Raw genomic sequence first — 14,304 nt, 5'->3', positions numbered from 1 at the left:
TGGTGCCCAGTTCAGAAATGTGACGTACAGCTTTTGATCTCCCAAGGTAGACACGTTGCGTCTCTTGACAACACTTAAACTGAAGTGTAACACCACCAATTTGTCAGCAACAGAGCTCCGCATTCAGCCATTTGTTGAAGAACTATAAGGCATATTCCATACAATATCTCAAACCCAATTCAACACTTTCAGATGTATCTTTTTACATAGCCATAGACAAATCCTGTCATGGCCAATCACGTCATCTTGTAATGTGATGAGTTCTGCCCTGTGAGACACAGCTTTTGGAATCCAATAAGGCACATCCTACACAATACCTTAAGCCCACTTTATACAGCAAAATTTTCCTATCGAAAATTGTAAACCAAAAACAGTTTGAGATATATCTTTTGAAACACAATAACACGTCATACTGCATTTTCAGTACAGTTTGGCACTGTGCAAATCATGTCTTTCACCTTTCACAACACTCTAAAAGAGCAAATAAATACATGAATATGGATAGTAAGAACATGGATAATCAATCATAAAAAACAGTCAGGAAATCAAATTATTTTCTGTTTCTTCCAGCACATTAGTATCATTAGATAATGAAATTCCTGCTATGTAGTCAGCTAACAAAGAATTAAACTACAAATATCAACAGCATAAAATATTTAAAAAACAAAACCAAACTAAATATCATAAACATTGTTATAATCAATACCATTATTATTAACAACATTATTATTATTATTATTTTACCCTGTTACTTCAGTTAAGTATTTTATTTTCATTCATGATTGTATTTTCATAGCAAACCAGGATTAGACAAGCACTTGATTTGGTGTTAGGGAATGGTGGAAGAGAGGAAAAGAGACTGAGAGAGTCTTAAAGACAAACCTGCAGGCTCAGCCCATTCTAGGGCTGTTCATCATTTCCTCATCCAGGTTCCTCCTTTCTTTGCCACTGACTACACATTTAGTTCCTGCAGCTTCACAATTTTCTACCCCTCCCTTTTTTCCCACCCAATCCCCCCCCCATGTCCACCCCACTATCAATGCCACCTGCTTTATACTAGAACGCATCACTGTACTCTCTCCCCCACTCCCCACTCCTCTCTTTCATGAGTATCACTGCAATGAAAATGGCGTCTCCCTGTTACCGCTCACTTAAATCCCAGCATCCCTGTCTCCTCTCTCCACCCTCTCACACGTCAGACTCTATACTGGATAGCTTCTCGTACACGTGCCCATTGCTGGAGCCGTTGAATGGTCTCTGTGTTTGGCCCACTCCTAACCCATCCCTGGTCGACAGCAGCTTGTTATTATTGGGGCCACCGTGGTGGTTCCCCATTGGTCCCGCCATCCCGCCCAGACTCAGCTCCTTGGGGAACCTGGGGGCCACATTAGCCATCACCCCCGCTGTGGCGGACGCGGGTAAAAAAGACGTCACACCCATGGAGCTCCTGAAGTCACTTCGGCTGTTTTTCAGGAGCTGCTGTTGCTGCTGCTGCTGCTGCTGCTGCTGCTGCTGCTGTTGTTGCTGCTGCTGCTGCTGCTGCTTTTTGAAGTAGTATGACTTGGCACCGTGTAACAGACACTGGTCATCGCCGAAGGTTGGGATGAAGGGGTTCTGGTTCACTTTATCTGGGTAGAGAGATTTAGACAGGGAATACGTCCCGACACCTCCTCCACCTCCTCCTCCACCCATCATGCCTCTGTCTCTATCCCTCATATCTCTCTCCCCGACCGACCTACGATGCAACCCACCTTCGCCTCCCCGAAACAACCCGAAAGACGAACCTCCCTTCCCCCTGTCCCCTCCGAAAAAAAGCGGATCCCTGTCTCGGTCTCTCTCTCTCTCAGATGCCGCGTGTCTCTCGAACATGTGGGCATAGGGGCTCACTCCCTCCATGAAGCGGTCCTTGTCTTTCAAGCTCACGCTTCTGGGAGGAGGCAACATCCCTGCCATACCTCCAACTCCCCCACCTCCACCCCCTCCAAAACCTCCCATAACTCCACCCATCCCACCTGCCTCCTCTTTCTGCAAATCCACGAATGTGTCATAGGAATGTTGCCGTCGTAAGGGTTTACCACCTAAACCTGGCTTCCTTCTCTGGGCTTGAGTCTGAGACTGAACAACCCCCATGCCTCCTATCAACCCCCCTTTCCCCCCTTCAATAGCGTACTTACCACCCAGCTGATCCAAAAGAGGATTATTGTCTTCACTGATGTCATATAAGTTGCCCGTTTTCTTACAGGCCTCACAACGCATGCAGTTAGCAGAACTGGGGCGACCAGAAGCCGAACTATTGCCCCCTCCTCCTGCAGTCACACAACCGCCCCCTACTCCACCCCCAGCATACCCACCACCCCCGCCACCCCCGCCTCCACCTCCGTGTAGCGGCACCTGCTTGCCACCCCCACCACCGCCACGGCAGTTTCGACATTCCCAATCACCCCCTGCCAAACCTCCTCCCCCGATCCCCGACACATTCTTCTCCCAACACCCCTGCGTCTGTGGGCCTTGAGGGGCCGAGCCCACCCCTCCGCCCACTCCACTCTTACAATCTGTCTTCTTGGCTTTACCTTTCAAGAAATCATCCACTGCCACTAGACTAGTGCAATTGCCTCCGCCTCCACCAACTCCACTGTTGTTACCCCCACCTCCCCCACCGACCACCCCTCCTACACCCCCAACAGGCCCATCCGTTAAATCCACATGTTCCCACTGTGGCACACCTTCCTTAGGGCGAAACTGGTCCAAGTAGAAATCCCTTAAACTCTCTTTGTCATGGAACAAATATGATGAGCAGTTCCCACCAGCTCCCCCTCTTTGAGTCTTCCGCTCTGAGGGCATCAGGGGTGGGGAGGCTGAGCGGTGTCCCTGGGGGCCGTGGTAGTGGTGATGGCTGGTGTGGTGGGGCCGTCTCCTGTACCCCAACTCGATCTCGTCCAGCTCACGCCGTGATTTCGCCGAGGCGGGCCTCTTTTTCAAGCTGTCCCTGTACTGTTTGCGCTTCTTGGCGTTGCCTTCCAGGTTGCCATAGGTGACTGTGTGGGTGGAGATGTCCGACATGTTCCCATCATCTCCTCCCCCACCCCCTACCCCACAGTACCTGTCGTGTCCCGCAATGAAGCCCGAACTGGACGCCCCGCCTTTGAAGGAGAACTTCCCATACAGGTCGGGCAGGCCTTGCTTGAACCCTTGGCCAGACGATGGTGTCTGACTCGCAATCAGGTCAAATTTATTATTGTTCCTGTGAGTCAGAGAGGCACGGGGCTGTGTGGTAAATATTGGGGCCACCCCACCCCCTAAGCTGTCGCAATCATACATGCCACCCTCCAACGAACTTGCGCTCCCCAAGCTATGAGGTCTGTTGGGTGGCGGCCCGGACAAGCTCAAACCCAGCCCAGGCCCTGAGCTCGGGTGATGGTGTAGGTAATGATCTTGGTACAAGTTGCTATCCTTCAAGTGCAAATTCCCAAAAGTCCTCTCCACCTCGCTGATGTAGTCACTGAACATGTTGTCCTCGGGTAGGAAAGGCGGCTTGCAGTCGGAGTGGCCGGCCAGGCTGCGGCGATGCTCAGAGATGTCGTAGACGGAGGACTCCCGGTGTATGAAGTCCAAGGCGCTGTGCGGGGAGCCATTGACCCCCGAGAGCGAGGTCATGTTTTTGGCGGTGCGGAGCAGCCGCAGGATGTTGGAGTGGGTGTTGTTCATGGTGGCCGAGGGAGAGTTCATCGGCGACCCTTTCTTCTCAATCTGAACCCCATGGATGCAGCTGTAGATGCCCTATTGCAGGAAGAGGCGGAAACAGAGAGAAAGAGAGCAAAAAAAAAAAGAGAGAGGGAGATAGAGCGAGAAAGAGGTGAGTTTACTATCTGTACACACTGAGTGACTTTGCAGTCCATTAAATACTGCATGGAGAGAACGATGAGTTAATTAATGCAATATATTTCTCAGACAGTGTGGCCTGGAACTTGCAGTTCTATAACAGAGTGAGGGAGGAGGCGGGCCAGGCAAATGATTGATAGTGACAGAGATGCATTAAACCTGTGGTTTTGACTGACAATCAATATCCTAAATCAATGTGATTAAAATTCAGCTGAACAATGCAACCAGCTCATTGAAATACCACTGCCCAACTGCACAACACATTACAATACACCATAATTATTATTTTCATTATTTATCGTTATTTTGTTCACATTTGTATATACATCCACTTACATTGCTCAATCTGGCTTTAACAAATTATAAACCATGAGTAATAACAATAGTTCAATCAGTTCAAAACATTTAATTCACTTAGTACCATGAACTTATCACCCTGAACATTCATAGACATCTGTACATAATTTTTGATGTTTTAGAGGTTAGAGGGCCGTTCGCACAGAAATACACCTCTACAGGGTTTTCTCCATTGAGTCTAAAAAGCTCTAGCCGGGAGGCTTCGCACCGTCGACTAGAGCGGGAAAGTTGCGATGCCAGGCTCACGCACAGGAAGCAGGTCAGAACGCCCAACGGTGCGTGTAAGTGCTCGATGCTTATCACAAAGCACATCAAATTTTAATTTCTGACTGAAGCGCTCCTGGAAATATGCCCCCCCCCCTGCCCCTGCCCCCCCCCTGCCCCCCCATGTCTTACCCTGCTGATGGAGTAGGTCATGCCCGGCTTGCCGGAGCACACGCCCATGAAGCAGAAGCGCAGCTGCCAGTAGAAGAGGTGCTCGCAGATGAAGGTGATGAGGGAGAGCGCCATGGCCGCGCCCAGCATGTAGAACACCCCCGCCATGTTGTCCACGTCCAGCTGGCTGCTCATCACCTCGTTCTTCTCGTTGTGGCAGATCCCCGTCAGCCACAGGGCCTCCAGCTCCTCCATCTCTCCTGGGAGGGGGGGGGGGGGGGGGGGGGGGGGGGCAGGTGGAGGTGGGAAAGGGAGTGATCAGAGAGGGAGAGAGCGTGCTGAGCATGCTTGATACTTATATTTATATTAAATATCCATACTTTGGAATATTTGTTAGCTAAAGATTATTTAAAATAATTAATTAATCACTATATGCATACATTCTAAAATGTGTGTGTGTGTGCATGTGTGCGGATGTATATAGATATACACACACTCACACTCACACACACACACATTTTGGTTGGATTGCAGTCCATTTATTGGGAACTGTACTGCCCTTGAGGATGTCTACTGAGGTAGAGACACCATTAAAGCCCCACTTGTATTTATCAGAGTGAAAAGTCCCCAGGCCTGCAGGCACTGGTGATGGAGGGTGAATGGATGTTCTGCGGTGTGTTCTGTGGGATCTTTCACACTATTACTCTGCAGGACCCACGTGTGGAGCTCATTCTTAAACGCTCAGTGCAATTGTATCAGGGTCTCGCTTGCTCTGCCAGCGTGTGGACCGCTTATGTGGAACTAGTGTAGAACTAGGCCACACTAAGAATGTGCAAATCAGCATGTGACAAAATGACTTTGAAATCTTTAAAGGGAGTCCGCACGACGCAGGACTGACACTCCACACTGACCCAAATACACACACAACCATACACACACACCACAACCACATGCACACATACCGTGTCTAGAGATAAACCAGGAGGTACACTGGCACTTGTAAATAGGCCAGTATTTTAGGCCTTGGACGGGACTTGAATTGCATCATCAACATCTAAAGCAATTTGATAATATTTTCAAAAACAGCAAAATAAAATACATCCTAAGACGTTTCAGCCAGACCATTAATATCAAGCAACTTGGAGTTTTTTTTTTGTTAATGTTATCAAATGAGCATTAAAAATGGATTTAGCCAGGAGTTTAACACTCCTGATATTAAGGAAAGGACAATATTTTGTGGAATCATCACTTCTCCGTTAAGCTATTGCCATTCACAAGTCAATTTAATCTAATGCGACCTTTTTCAAGAGCATTGCTTTGCTGACCCGGACCAACTGACAAGCTTCCAAAGAGTCCATCACTTCCTACGGTACATCCAGACCCCGCTGCTCACCTGATTACTGCAAATCCAACTTGGCCGTCCTCCCTGCCAGAGCCATCCAACCCTCCCACATTGTCTAGTACTGTCCTGCCTGATTGGTCGCCCCCCCCCCCCCAGCGGACCTCCTTCCATGCATCCCGACTTTCCTCACCTGGAGTTGCAATCCTGCATCTGTTCCCAAACCAGGCATGCTGCCGCATACTGCACCATCAAAAGCACTGCCTCATTTCTCCGGGCGCCCGTTCCTCCACGGCCACCACTCCCCGCAGTTTAGCATAATGTGTCCACTGATTGGTTCGGCACTTGTTGCTAACCGTGACAGTATAGTTAGTTAAATTATGTTTGTCATTTTGAAATATGTGACCGTCTGCTGTACTTGCATATCGCAAATTGTGTTTTGTACTTTGTGCTGTGCCCTGAACTTGTTTCTGCAAATGATTAATAAGTATTCCTGTACAAAACTGGGGTCTGCCAAACAAAATGAATGATGACATATGCCGCTGATTAAATTCAGTACGCATTTCTGTAATGCCTCGTCAGGGCTAGCTGAACAGTGATTCAAAGAATCAGATTTTAAACACTTATACTGTGATTTTGCTTCAAGTAAAACGCCAAGTTTACACAACAACATGCTTTACATTCATCTCACTGCCTCACAACATCAACATCTGGCATAACCTAGTCCTGTAAATTGAATCTTTTTTTATCCCTCTATATCAAGGAATATGCCAAGTGTACAGGCCCATACAGGCACACAACATGAAGGCACCAATGAGATACAAAATCCAAGGTGTAAATCTTAGACCCTTAGCCTTTGCTCAAATATAGCTTGTACATGTACAATATGAATTGATACCCATTCTCTGAAGCACAGAGAGTGATATCTGACTGAAAATGAATTGGAAATAAACTGAAGGTGCACGTGTGTAAACCAGGGGTGTCCAATTGTGTCACACAGTTGCCTCTGCATGGACCCTCAGCCTTTAGTGATCACCCCAGGGGTGCAGAGAAAATAGCCCAGCTGTCCAGACGAGTACGAACACACAGCAGCACTCCGCTGCTGTTCAGGTCACCTTGCTTCTTGTAATAAGGGTCTTTCTGTACAATGTTGCCAAAGCGGGTCATAAAGAACAGAGGAGGGGAAGTGAAGTGAAGCCCTGCTGAATAGGAGTAATTAAAGGTTTACCGTCTCCGAAGAGCTGAAGGATGGCCAGGTCGACCGGCCTCTTCCAGCCGGAGTCCTTCTGTATGGCGATGCCGTAGCCCGTGGAGGCGAAGACCTTCCCGCTGCCAATGGTCACCAGCTTACAGCCCTCGTCTCTCCCGGCCATGTAGTTCAGCACCGCCGCATCGTAGATAAAGGCATCCAGTTTACTAACCAGAGGGGCAGAGAACAATGTATACATGAATGTATAAGAATGTAAAGTATGTTGTACATGTATGTGCCATTTTGACCTTGTAACTTTGACCTTGTAACACTAAGATTCTTGGCTTGTACTTGTAGCTCTATCTCTTACCTTGTATTTGTAGCACGTTTTTGCCTAGGTAGTACAGCGGTACTTTATTGTCCCAGTGATTGTATTCGATATATGTAACCTTATTAGTTACTTAACAGGACTAACCAGATTAGTTCTGGCTCACTACACTGACCTTGTGCTCAGCTTCAGCACTATCTGCATTGTATGACCTGTACACATCTTGCCCTTGTGCCTGTTTGCCCACTATATGCACTTTTGTACATCGCTTTGGATAACAGCGTCAGCTAAATGAATAAATGTAAATGTATATACAACAGCATTTTATATTATATATGTAGGTAATCAACATGGTCATTCGCCTGTAGATTGTATTTGTATGCAGGCTACAGTATGTATTACATACAGGTGAATGACTTTGTCCATAATCAGCTCCATCTCATTTACAAAACACTTTTGATCATCTTATGTAACAAGTGAAGAGTGCAGTTTTCTATACGCGTAGTGTTGATGACGTCAATGACATACTGAACACAAACTGATGGAACCACACCATTCGTGATATTACAATTCAGGCCACTATGCCAAAATTACCATCTTGAAAGGGCTGTACCATCACTCAGTTACCACAGGGGTTAAAATTATCAGAAGCAGACTCACAAAACAAGTCCTAACACCCCTATCCTACCCCCCCCCCCCCCCACCCCATCCTCCACAACACGCCCACTGCTGCCCACACTCTCACCCAGTCTTCAGACTGTGCAGCGCCTCGTTCACGTTCTTCTGATGGAACTTGACCATGTAGCTGTGCATCTCCTTGTAGTTGTTTCGGATGTTCCTCTCCGTGCTGCCATTGGGCACCGTCCCAAAGCGGAAGGGTGGGGAGAAATCGTTTGGCCTCTGGAACTAAAGGGGCGGAGAACACAGGAAGACGATTGAAGTGGAGTGGAGGAGAGAAGGTGGACAGAAAAAAAAGGGGGGTGGGCACATCTCCACGCATGCTCAGGGACTGGACATAGTGGGAAAGAACGCAAGAAGCAGGCACCCATTCCCATTGCGCACATGCAGTTCCGGATGCACGAGAGGTCTACCTTTTTGTCACTCAGCCCGGACACCTGGTCCACGTACTCCTCCTGGATCATGAAGGCAGCCAGGTTGGCAGTGTAGCTGGCCAGGAATATGACAGCGAAGAAGGCCCAGACGGAGACCATGATCTTGCTGGTGGTGCCTTTGGGGTTCTGCACGGGGACGGAGTTGTTGAAGACCAGGCCCCAGAGCAGCCAGATGGCCTTGCCGATGGTGAAGGAGGGGCCGCCGGGCTCTGAAGGTGGGGGTGGGGGGTGGGGAAGCGCGGGAGAGTTGTGTAATTCAGTAGCTGTGAGTTGGAAGTCCTGCATCTGACTCTTTGTGAGAGAGAGGAGTGGGAGTGGAATGGCACTGTGTACTGTAATTATGCTACTGCGGTTTCGCAGTGTCTGAAAAACACAACGCAGAGACATTTTCTGAGCCAGGAAAGGAATAATGCCATAGAGTACGCATCTGGACAAAGGCAATGACTAACTCGAGCTTCTCGCTTTTACTGCTTAATGATAAATGATAGAAAATCCACCATTTTCCTTTCCTATAAACCCCATCCTTATCCCCAAATCTTAAGAAACAGCAGCTTTTTCTGTGAATTGGTAAACATCTGCTCTAGAACTCGGGGAAGCTGCACAGTACAACATGAAATGGATGAAGAGACATTACAGTTTTGGTCAGAGATTTAATTAAATAACCCCCATTATTTGGTCTTTTTTGATTAACATACAGTTTGTATTGCCAGGGAAACACAAGCATTTTAAGCAAAAACATTAGTGATTTTCAATGCTCATTTAAACAGTATATCTTGCAGCTAGGTTATTCATCTCTTATGTGCTAGCGACGTTTTTAGAATGATTGTATTGTTTGCGAAGGCCACATATTCACACTATCCAACATAATGGAGTATATACTCCCCCACAGTTGTGTGTTGAGCTTTTCAATTGCAATTTGGAGTTGAATTGTTTCACCATTAACCTGAATATTACTATTTCTGATGCTGATATCTGACAATACTTGTCTTCATTCAGTTGTGCATTTCATAAATTAACAGATAATAATGATAATAATAATTATAATCATCATCATCATCATGGTCATCATGGTCATCATCACCACCATCATCATCATCTGTTGTATTATTGTATAACAACATGTTATGATTTAATGTGAACTTAAATGGTGCGCTTTCAAAATCCGGAGTGGGAGATAACATTGGAATCAAGCTCCTGTGGTCAGACCGGAGGAGGGGTTTTATGAAAGCAAAATTTAGAGCTGCAGTTTAGCAAGCAGTCTTTATAGGCAGGTACAGTTTGATAGATTCCCCGTTCAGAGAGCCTCCCTGAACCAGACAATGACTGTCTCTGTGTCATTGTGTGGATGTGTTTCGGTGCTGCGCAAATTGTGTGAAATGTGCTGTGGATGTGTTGCATCTTCATGTCTTCTCACCTCTCCCATCTGCTAGACATCGATTGTACCCGACCGGGCTGAAGTACTCGAATATGAAGACGGCCACCGCTGACACTATCAACAGCATCACGAACATCATCACCCACACATCCGCGCTGAACGGCTCTGTGGTGGTGGTGGGGGGGGGCGGGGGGGGGGGGGCAGAGTTAGCACACAACCGCTCAGCTGAAAATCACAGGATATTTACTGAGCATTCAAAGAGAAGCAGGGTGAACAAAAAGTGAACAGAGGCGCGTGTGTGTGTGTGCGTGTGTGTGTGTGTGCATGTGTGTGTGCATGTGCGTATGTGTGTGTGTGTGTGAGCAGGTGCATGGCTGTGTGGCAGGGGGTTCTCACCCAGAAAGGCAGAGGGAGAGACAGTGCCGTTGCTACGGGAGACCATGACACTAATTCCCGTCTCAATGAAGGGCACAGAAAAATCGATGACCTCTGACCTCTCCTCGTTGATGGTGAGGGAGCCCACTGCCATGTGGGCATTCTTCACCACCACCTGAGAAAACGAGTGAGAGAGAGGTCAATGAGGGGCCATTACATTTTCTAAACACAGAGCGGCTGGAATGGACCTATCATTAAATCAAGGGAGTGAGGGACAGAGAAACTGGGTTATTACAGTGGGTCGTGGCAGCTGGAAATAGCCAGTCCCCCCCAACCCCCCCCCCCCCCCCCCCCCCCCACCCCCCACCCCCTTCCCCACTCTCCTTCCCCTCCCTCCCTGTGCGTCTCTACAGGTATATTTAGCCCTAAATACCTGAGCCCTACAGCGCTGCTGAAAAATGGGACAAAGCTGAGTTAACAGGGTATGAATGTGTGCATGTGTGTGTGTGTTTGTGTGCATGTGTGTGCGCGTGTGTTTGTGTGTGTGTGCGAGCATGTGTTCCTCTCTTGTATCTGCTCTCTCTGTTTTTTTTCTGTCTGTTTCCCCCAGTTCTCTTTATTAAGTTTGTATGCTCTTGACCATTCCATATAACATCACAGAGTGAACAGCACAAGCCATTCATCTTACAGCAATACAACAGGCCAATATCCAAGCATTACATAAGCACTGGAAATTGCAGTGATGAATTTCTACATGTGAACATCTGAATTATTGACCATGTGCCCTTAGGGTCCTGACAGTCTGACCTCTTTTATTGTAATTGAAACCCTGCCTGTCCTTGCAGCGTAAATGATTACAGCCATACCACAGGAAGTGGAAACGTAACCACGCTGAAACCGCACCTCTCCAACCATGCCATTCCAGGTGCCGTTTATCTTCTTGCCATGTTTGCCATTGGTAACCAGGTAGAGATCGTAGGTGAACTTGACAGACTTGGCGATCTTCTTCAGGATGTCGATGCAGAAGCCCTTGCAGCAGCGTTTGATGTAGATGCCACCTTCTCCTGTCTGATTGCTGAGAGAGGCATGAAGGCAGAGGAGAAGGAGGAGAAGAAGACAGAGGGACAGAAGGTCAGGGGAATTAGGGAGGAAAGGAGGCCGCAGAGAAAAAAATGGGGGGTAGAAAAGGAATAGAAGAGAATGAACAGAAAAGACGGAGGAAGAGATAAAGTGACAGCAGGAGGGAATAAAAGCCAGAGCCGAGGAAAGACGCAGAGAAACAGAGAGAGAAATGCAACGCAGGGATTGAAATGACAGTAAGAATGGGGAAGAAGAAATGGGGGGATGGAAAGGGAAGTCGTAAAAGAGGGGAGCGGCGTAAGGTGGAGAGACAGTAATGAAGGGGAACGGCCAGGGGAGGGCAAAGGTCCAATGGAAAGGTGTGAAATTATAGAAGAATAGAGTGCAGAGGAAGGTCACGCAGAATAACAGTAATATATAATCAAAAAAAGAGTCAGGAACGGAGATTGGGAGGCATACGGGCAAGGAGAGAAGGGTGAGGGTGAAGACAGTGGCAGATTTTAAGAATGACAGTACCAGAGACAGCATAGGAAAGAGGGAGACAGGAAAAGAGGGAAACACGACAGGACATACAAGAACCATTTTAGACAGCAACAGCCCACATGCAATAAATTGAAAAGAACATTTACGGACTTGATCTCACACACTGGTAGAATTATACATCCACAACAAATCAGTTGAAACCATACAGGCAAATAACATAGAAAACTGGCTGGCTTCACAAGCTAGTCATCAGAAATTCACAACGCTTATATCAAACCCCAAGGCATGATGCAGCGCACACTAACCAGGTGTGACACTGTCACCTTCAGGGTCATGAACACTTTAATTCAAGAAACGTCACACGGCATCATAAGCAGTTTGTGCTGCAAGACAATGGCAAGTAAAGAAATAAATAGAACCGCATACGCAACAGCAACAGACAGACATAATAAGGGCATAATTATACAGAACACCTGACTGTAAGTCTGGGGTACAATGAGACAAAGTTGCAGATAGTCAGATGGAGCCGTGGAGAGAAAAAACAGTGTATTGCACTCTATGAAAGGGCCACAGACAAAAGCTGAGGCTGAAATGTGGAGCTACAGATGGTAATATGGATCTTCAAATTTTAAGAAAGAGCTGTAGAGCTGTGTAAGAAGGGTCTGCAGGGATTACAGGCAAAAAAAGACAAACAGTAATGTCATGTACCATATAGTCAGTGATTCTGGGTTATAGGCAATGAGCAGGGCACTCAGTGACTCAGGCTTATAGAGAGCAAAATGCATGTGCAATTTGGGGTGATGAAAAGCAAGAGGAATGACAGTTGTTGAAAAAGGACTACAGTCAGAGATGTGTCATTACAGCTGGTGAAATATCAGTATTGGTCTGTGGCACGGGGCTGTAGTCAGTGATTGCCAGTGATAGACAGTAATACAGAGCTGTATTCGGTAATGGGGGCTATGGTCAGTGATATGAGGCTATAGTCAGTCGGTAGGGGCCGTGGGCAGTGACACCTGGTTATGGTCGGTGATACGGGCCTACAGATGGGTTTAAAGGTGCTATATTCTCACATGTTTTTCAGTTGCTTCCTGCAGGGCACAGTGTTTCTCATGCAGGTGCCGCTCAGAGGGTCCACGTCCTCCACGATGACGAAGGGAGCCTCCTCCAGCGTGACGATGGACAGGTGGTCGTCCTCCCGGCGGTCCGTGTCCGAGTACAGCTCGAAGCGAGGCCACACGTGGTACTTCATCGACAGCGAGCCGTTCTCCCACTTCCCCACCTGAATCAGGATGGAATGGAGCGGAGTAAGAGAGGCCATGACAGAGAAAGAGAAAGAGGAAGAGAAGGACAATTGGTACTTTGCCCATGAAGGGTTTACCTATATGAAGGGTTACAACTGAAAGAGGAAAAGAAAGGAACTCACCCTATCCCATTGCCTTTCCTTATCCAGTAGGATGATGACTAGCTTAGGGTGCATCTGATAGCCGTCCTCACTGAATGAAAGGTTGCGCCCCTCAAAAGTCACATTCATGAGATACCTGTGATACAGACAATTTAGGGTTAAACGACAGTGGCTTTATGAGCAAGCTGATCTGTATCACTGCGTTGAGTTATCTTAGGGCACAGTAATACACACAGGCAGGATGAGCCCTTGATATTGGCGTGACATAGAAACAGATAAAGAGTGCAATATCAGGCGATAACAGAAGAAAAAGATCCCTGAGAAAGGTACAGGTATCTGCATTATCTAATGGAGGTTAAAACATGAGGTCAAAAAGCCATTACATGCTAATATTACAAAAAAACCCATTACTATAAATTCCATGACATTGTAGAGTCTACAAAAATGGGTATATAAAAACTGGTACTCATGAATCTAATGTTTACAGAATCTAATGCTTATTCCCTGTATTTCGGATCTAATCTTTCACCGCATACTCCCACATTTCATCAGGACGTGGTTAAAACAGGTGGCAGGGCTTCCAGCCACAGGGGTCCAAAATCCTGGAATGACCCATCTCATCTCATGCGTGGGGAATGAGAGACTACCTTCCAGATTAAAAACCCAGATGCCTTATGGCTGCAACACCCTCCTTCCCATGGCGGGCAATGCGTTTACATGGAGCTTTGCTGCCATAACCTCTCTGCTGCCGAGGCTCCAACGTGTCACCGCGGTGTGGGCTGAAATATGATACTGTGAACCAATCGCACCCCTACTATCAGCTGCTTATCGCACGGGGGCCCTGCCGGGCTCACTCTCGTTTCCGTTCCACTTCCACGTGTCCCCGGAGGTCGGATGCCGTCGAGATCCCACATCTACTTCAACGCCCACTTCATTCCGGAACCTACGTAAGGCAACTTGACTGCCAAAGCCGCACAGAGACCCTGAACCCGGGGCTGATGTCTCCTTCT

At 47.5% G+C, this 14,304-nt stretch overlaps 1 protein-coding gene across 1 annotated transcript in view; it reads right to left on the bottom strand.

Annotated features, from left to right (window-relative positions):
* Positions 1 to 1,035: 1,035 nt before the first annotated feature.
* grin2bb (glutamate receptor, ionotropic, N-methyl D-aspartate 2B, genome duplicate b) overlaps positions 1,036 to 14,304 on the bottom strand; it is a 48,306-nt gene continuing 35,037 nt past the window's right edge. The window contains exons 6-15 of the mRNA XM_036524624.1: positions 13,316 to 13,430; positions 12,963 to 13,171; positions 11,233 to 11,404; positions 10,351 to 10,504; positions 9,994 to 10,119; positions 8,559 to 8,788; positions 8,213 to 8,373; positions 7,179 to 7,366; positions 4,633 to 4,871; positions 1,036 to 3,777 (exon numbers count right to left, since the gene is read on the bottom strand). Coding sequence (XP_036380517.1) covers positions 1,189 to 3,777; positions 4,633 to 4,871; positions 7,179 to 7,366; positions 8,213 to 8,373; positions 8,559 to 8,788; positions 9,994 to 10,119; positions 10,351 to 10,504; positions 11,233 to 11,404; positions 12,963 to 13,171; positions 13,316 to 13,430 — 4,183 coding nt within the window. The 3' untranslated portion in view covers positions 1,036 to 1,188. The remainder of the gene's footprint in view (positions 3,778 to 4,632; positions 4,872 to 7,178; positions 7,367 to 8,212; positions 8,374 to 8,558; positions 8,789 to 9,993; positions 10,120 to 10,350; positions 10,505 to 11,232; positions 11,405 to 12,962; positions 13,172 to 13,315; positions 13,431 to 14,304) is intronic.

The sequence above is a fragment of the Megalops cyprinoides genome, chromosome 1 (genome assembly GCF_013368585.1).
Source record: "Megalops cyprinoides isolate fMegCyp1 chromosome 1, fMegCyp1.pri, whole genome shotgun sequence".
Taxonomy (NCBI): Eukaryota; Metazoa; Chordata; class Actinopteri; order Elopiformes; family Megalopidae; genus Megalops; species Megalops cyprinoides.
This window is presented reverse-complemented; position numbering and strand designations above follow the sequence as displayed.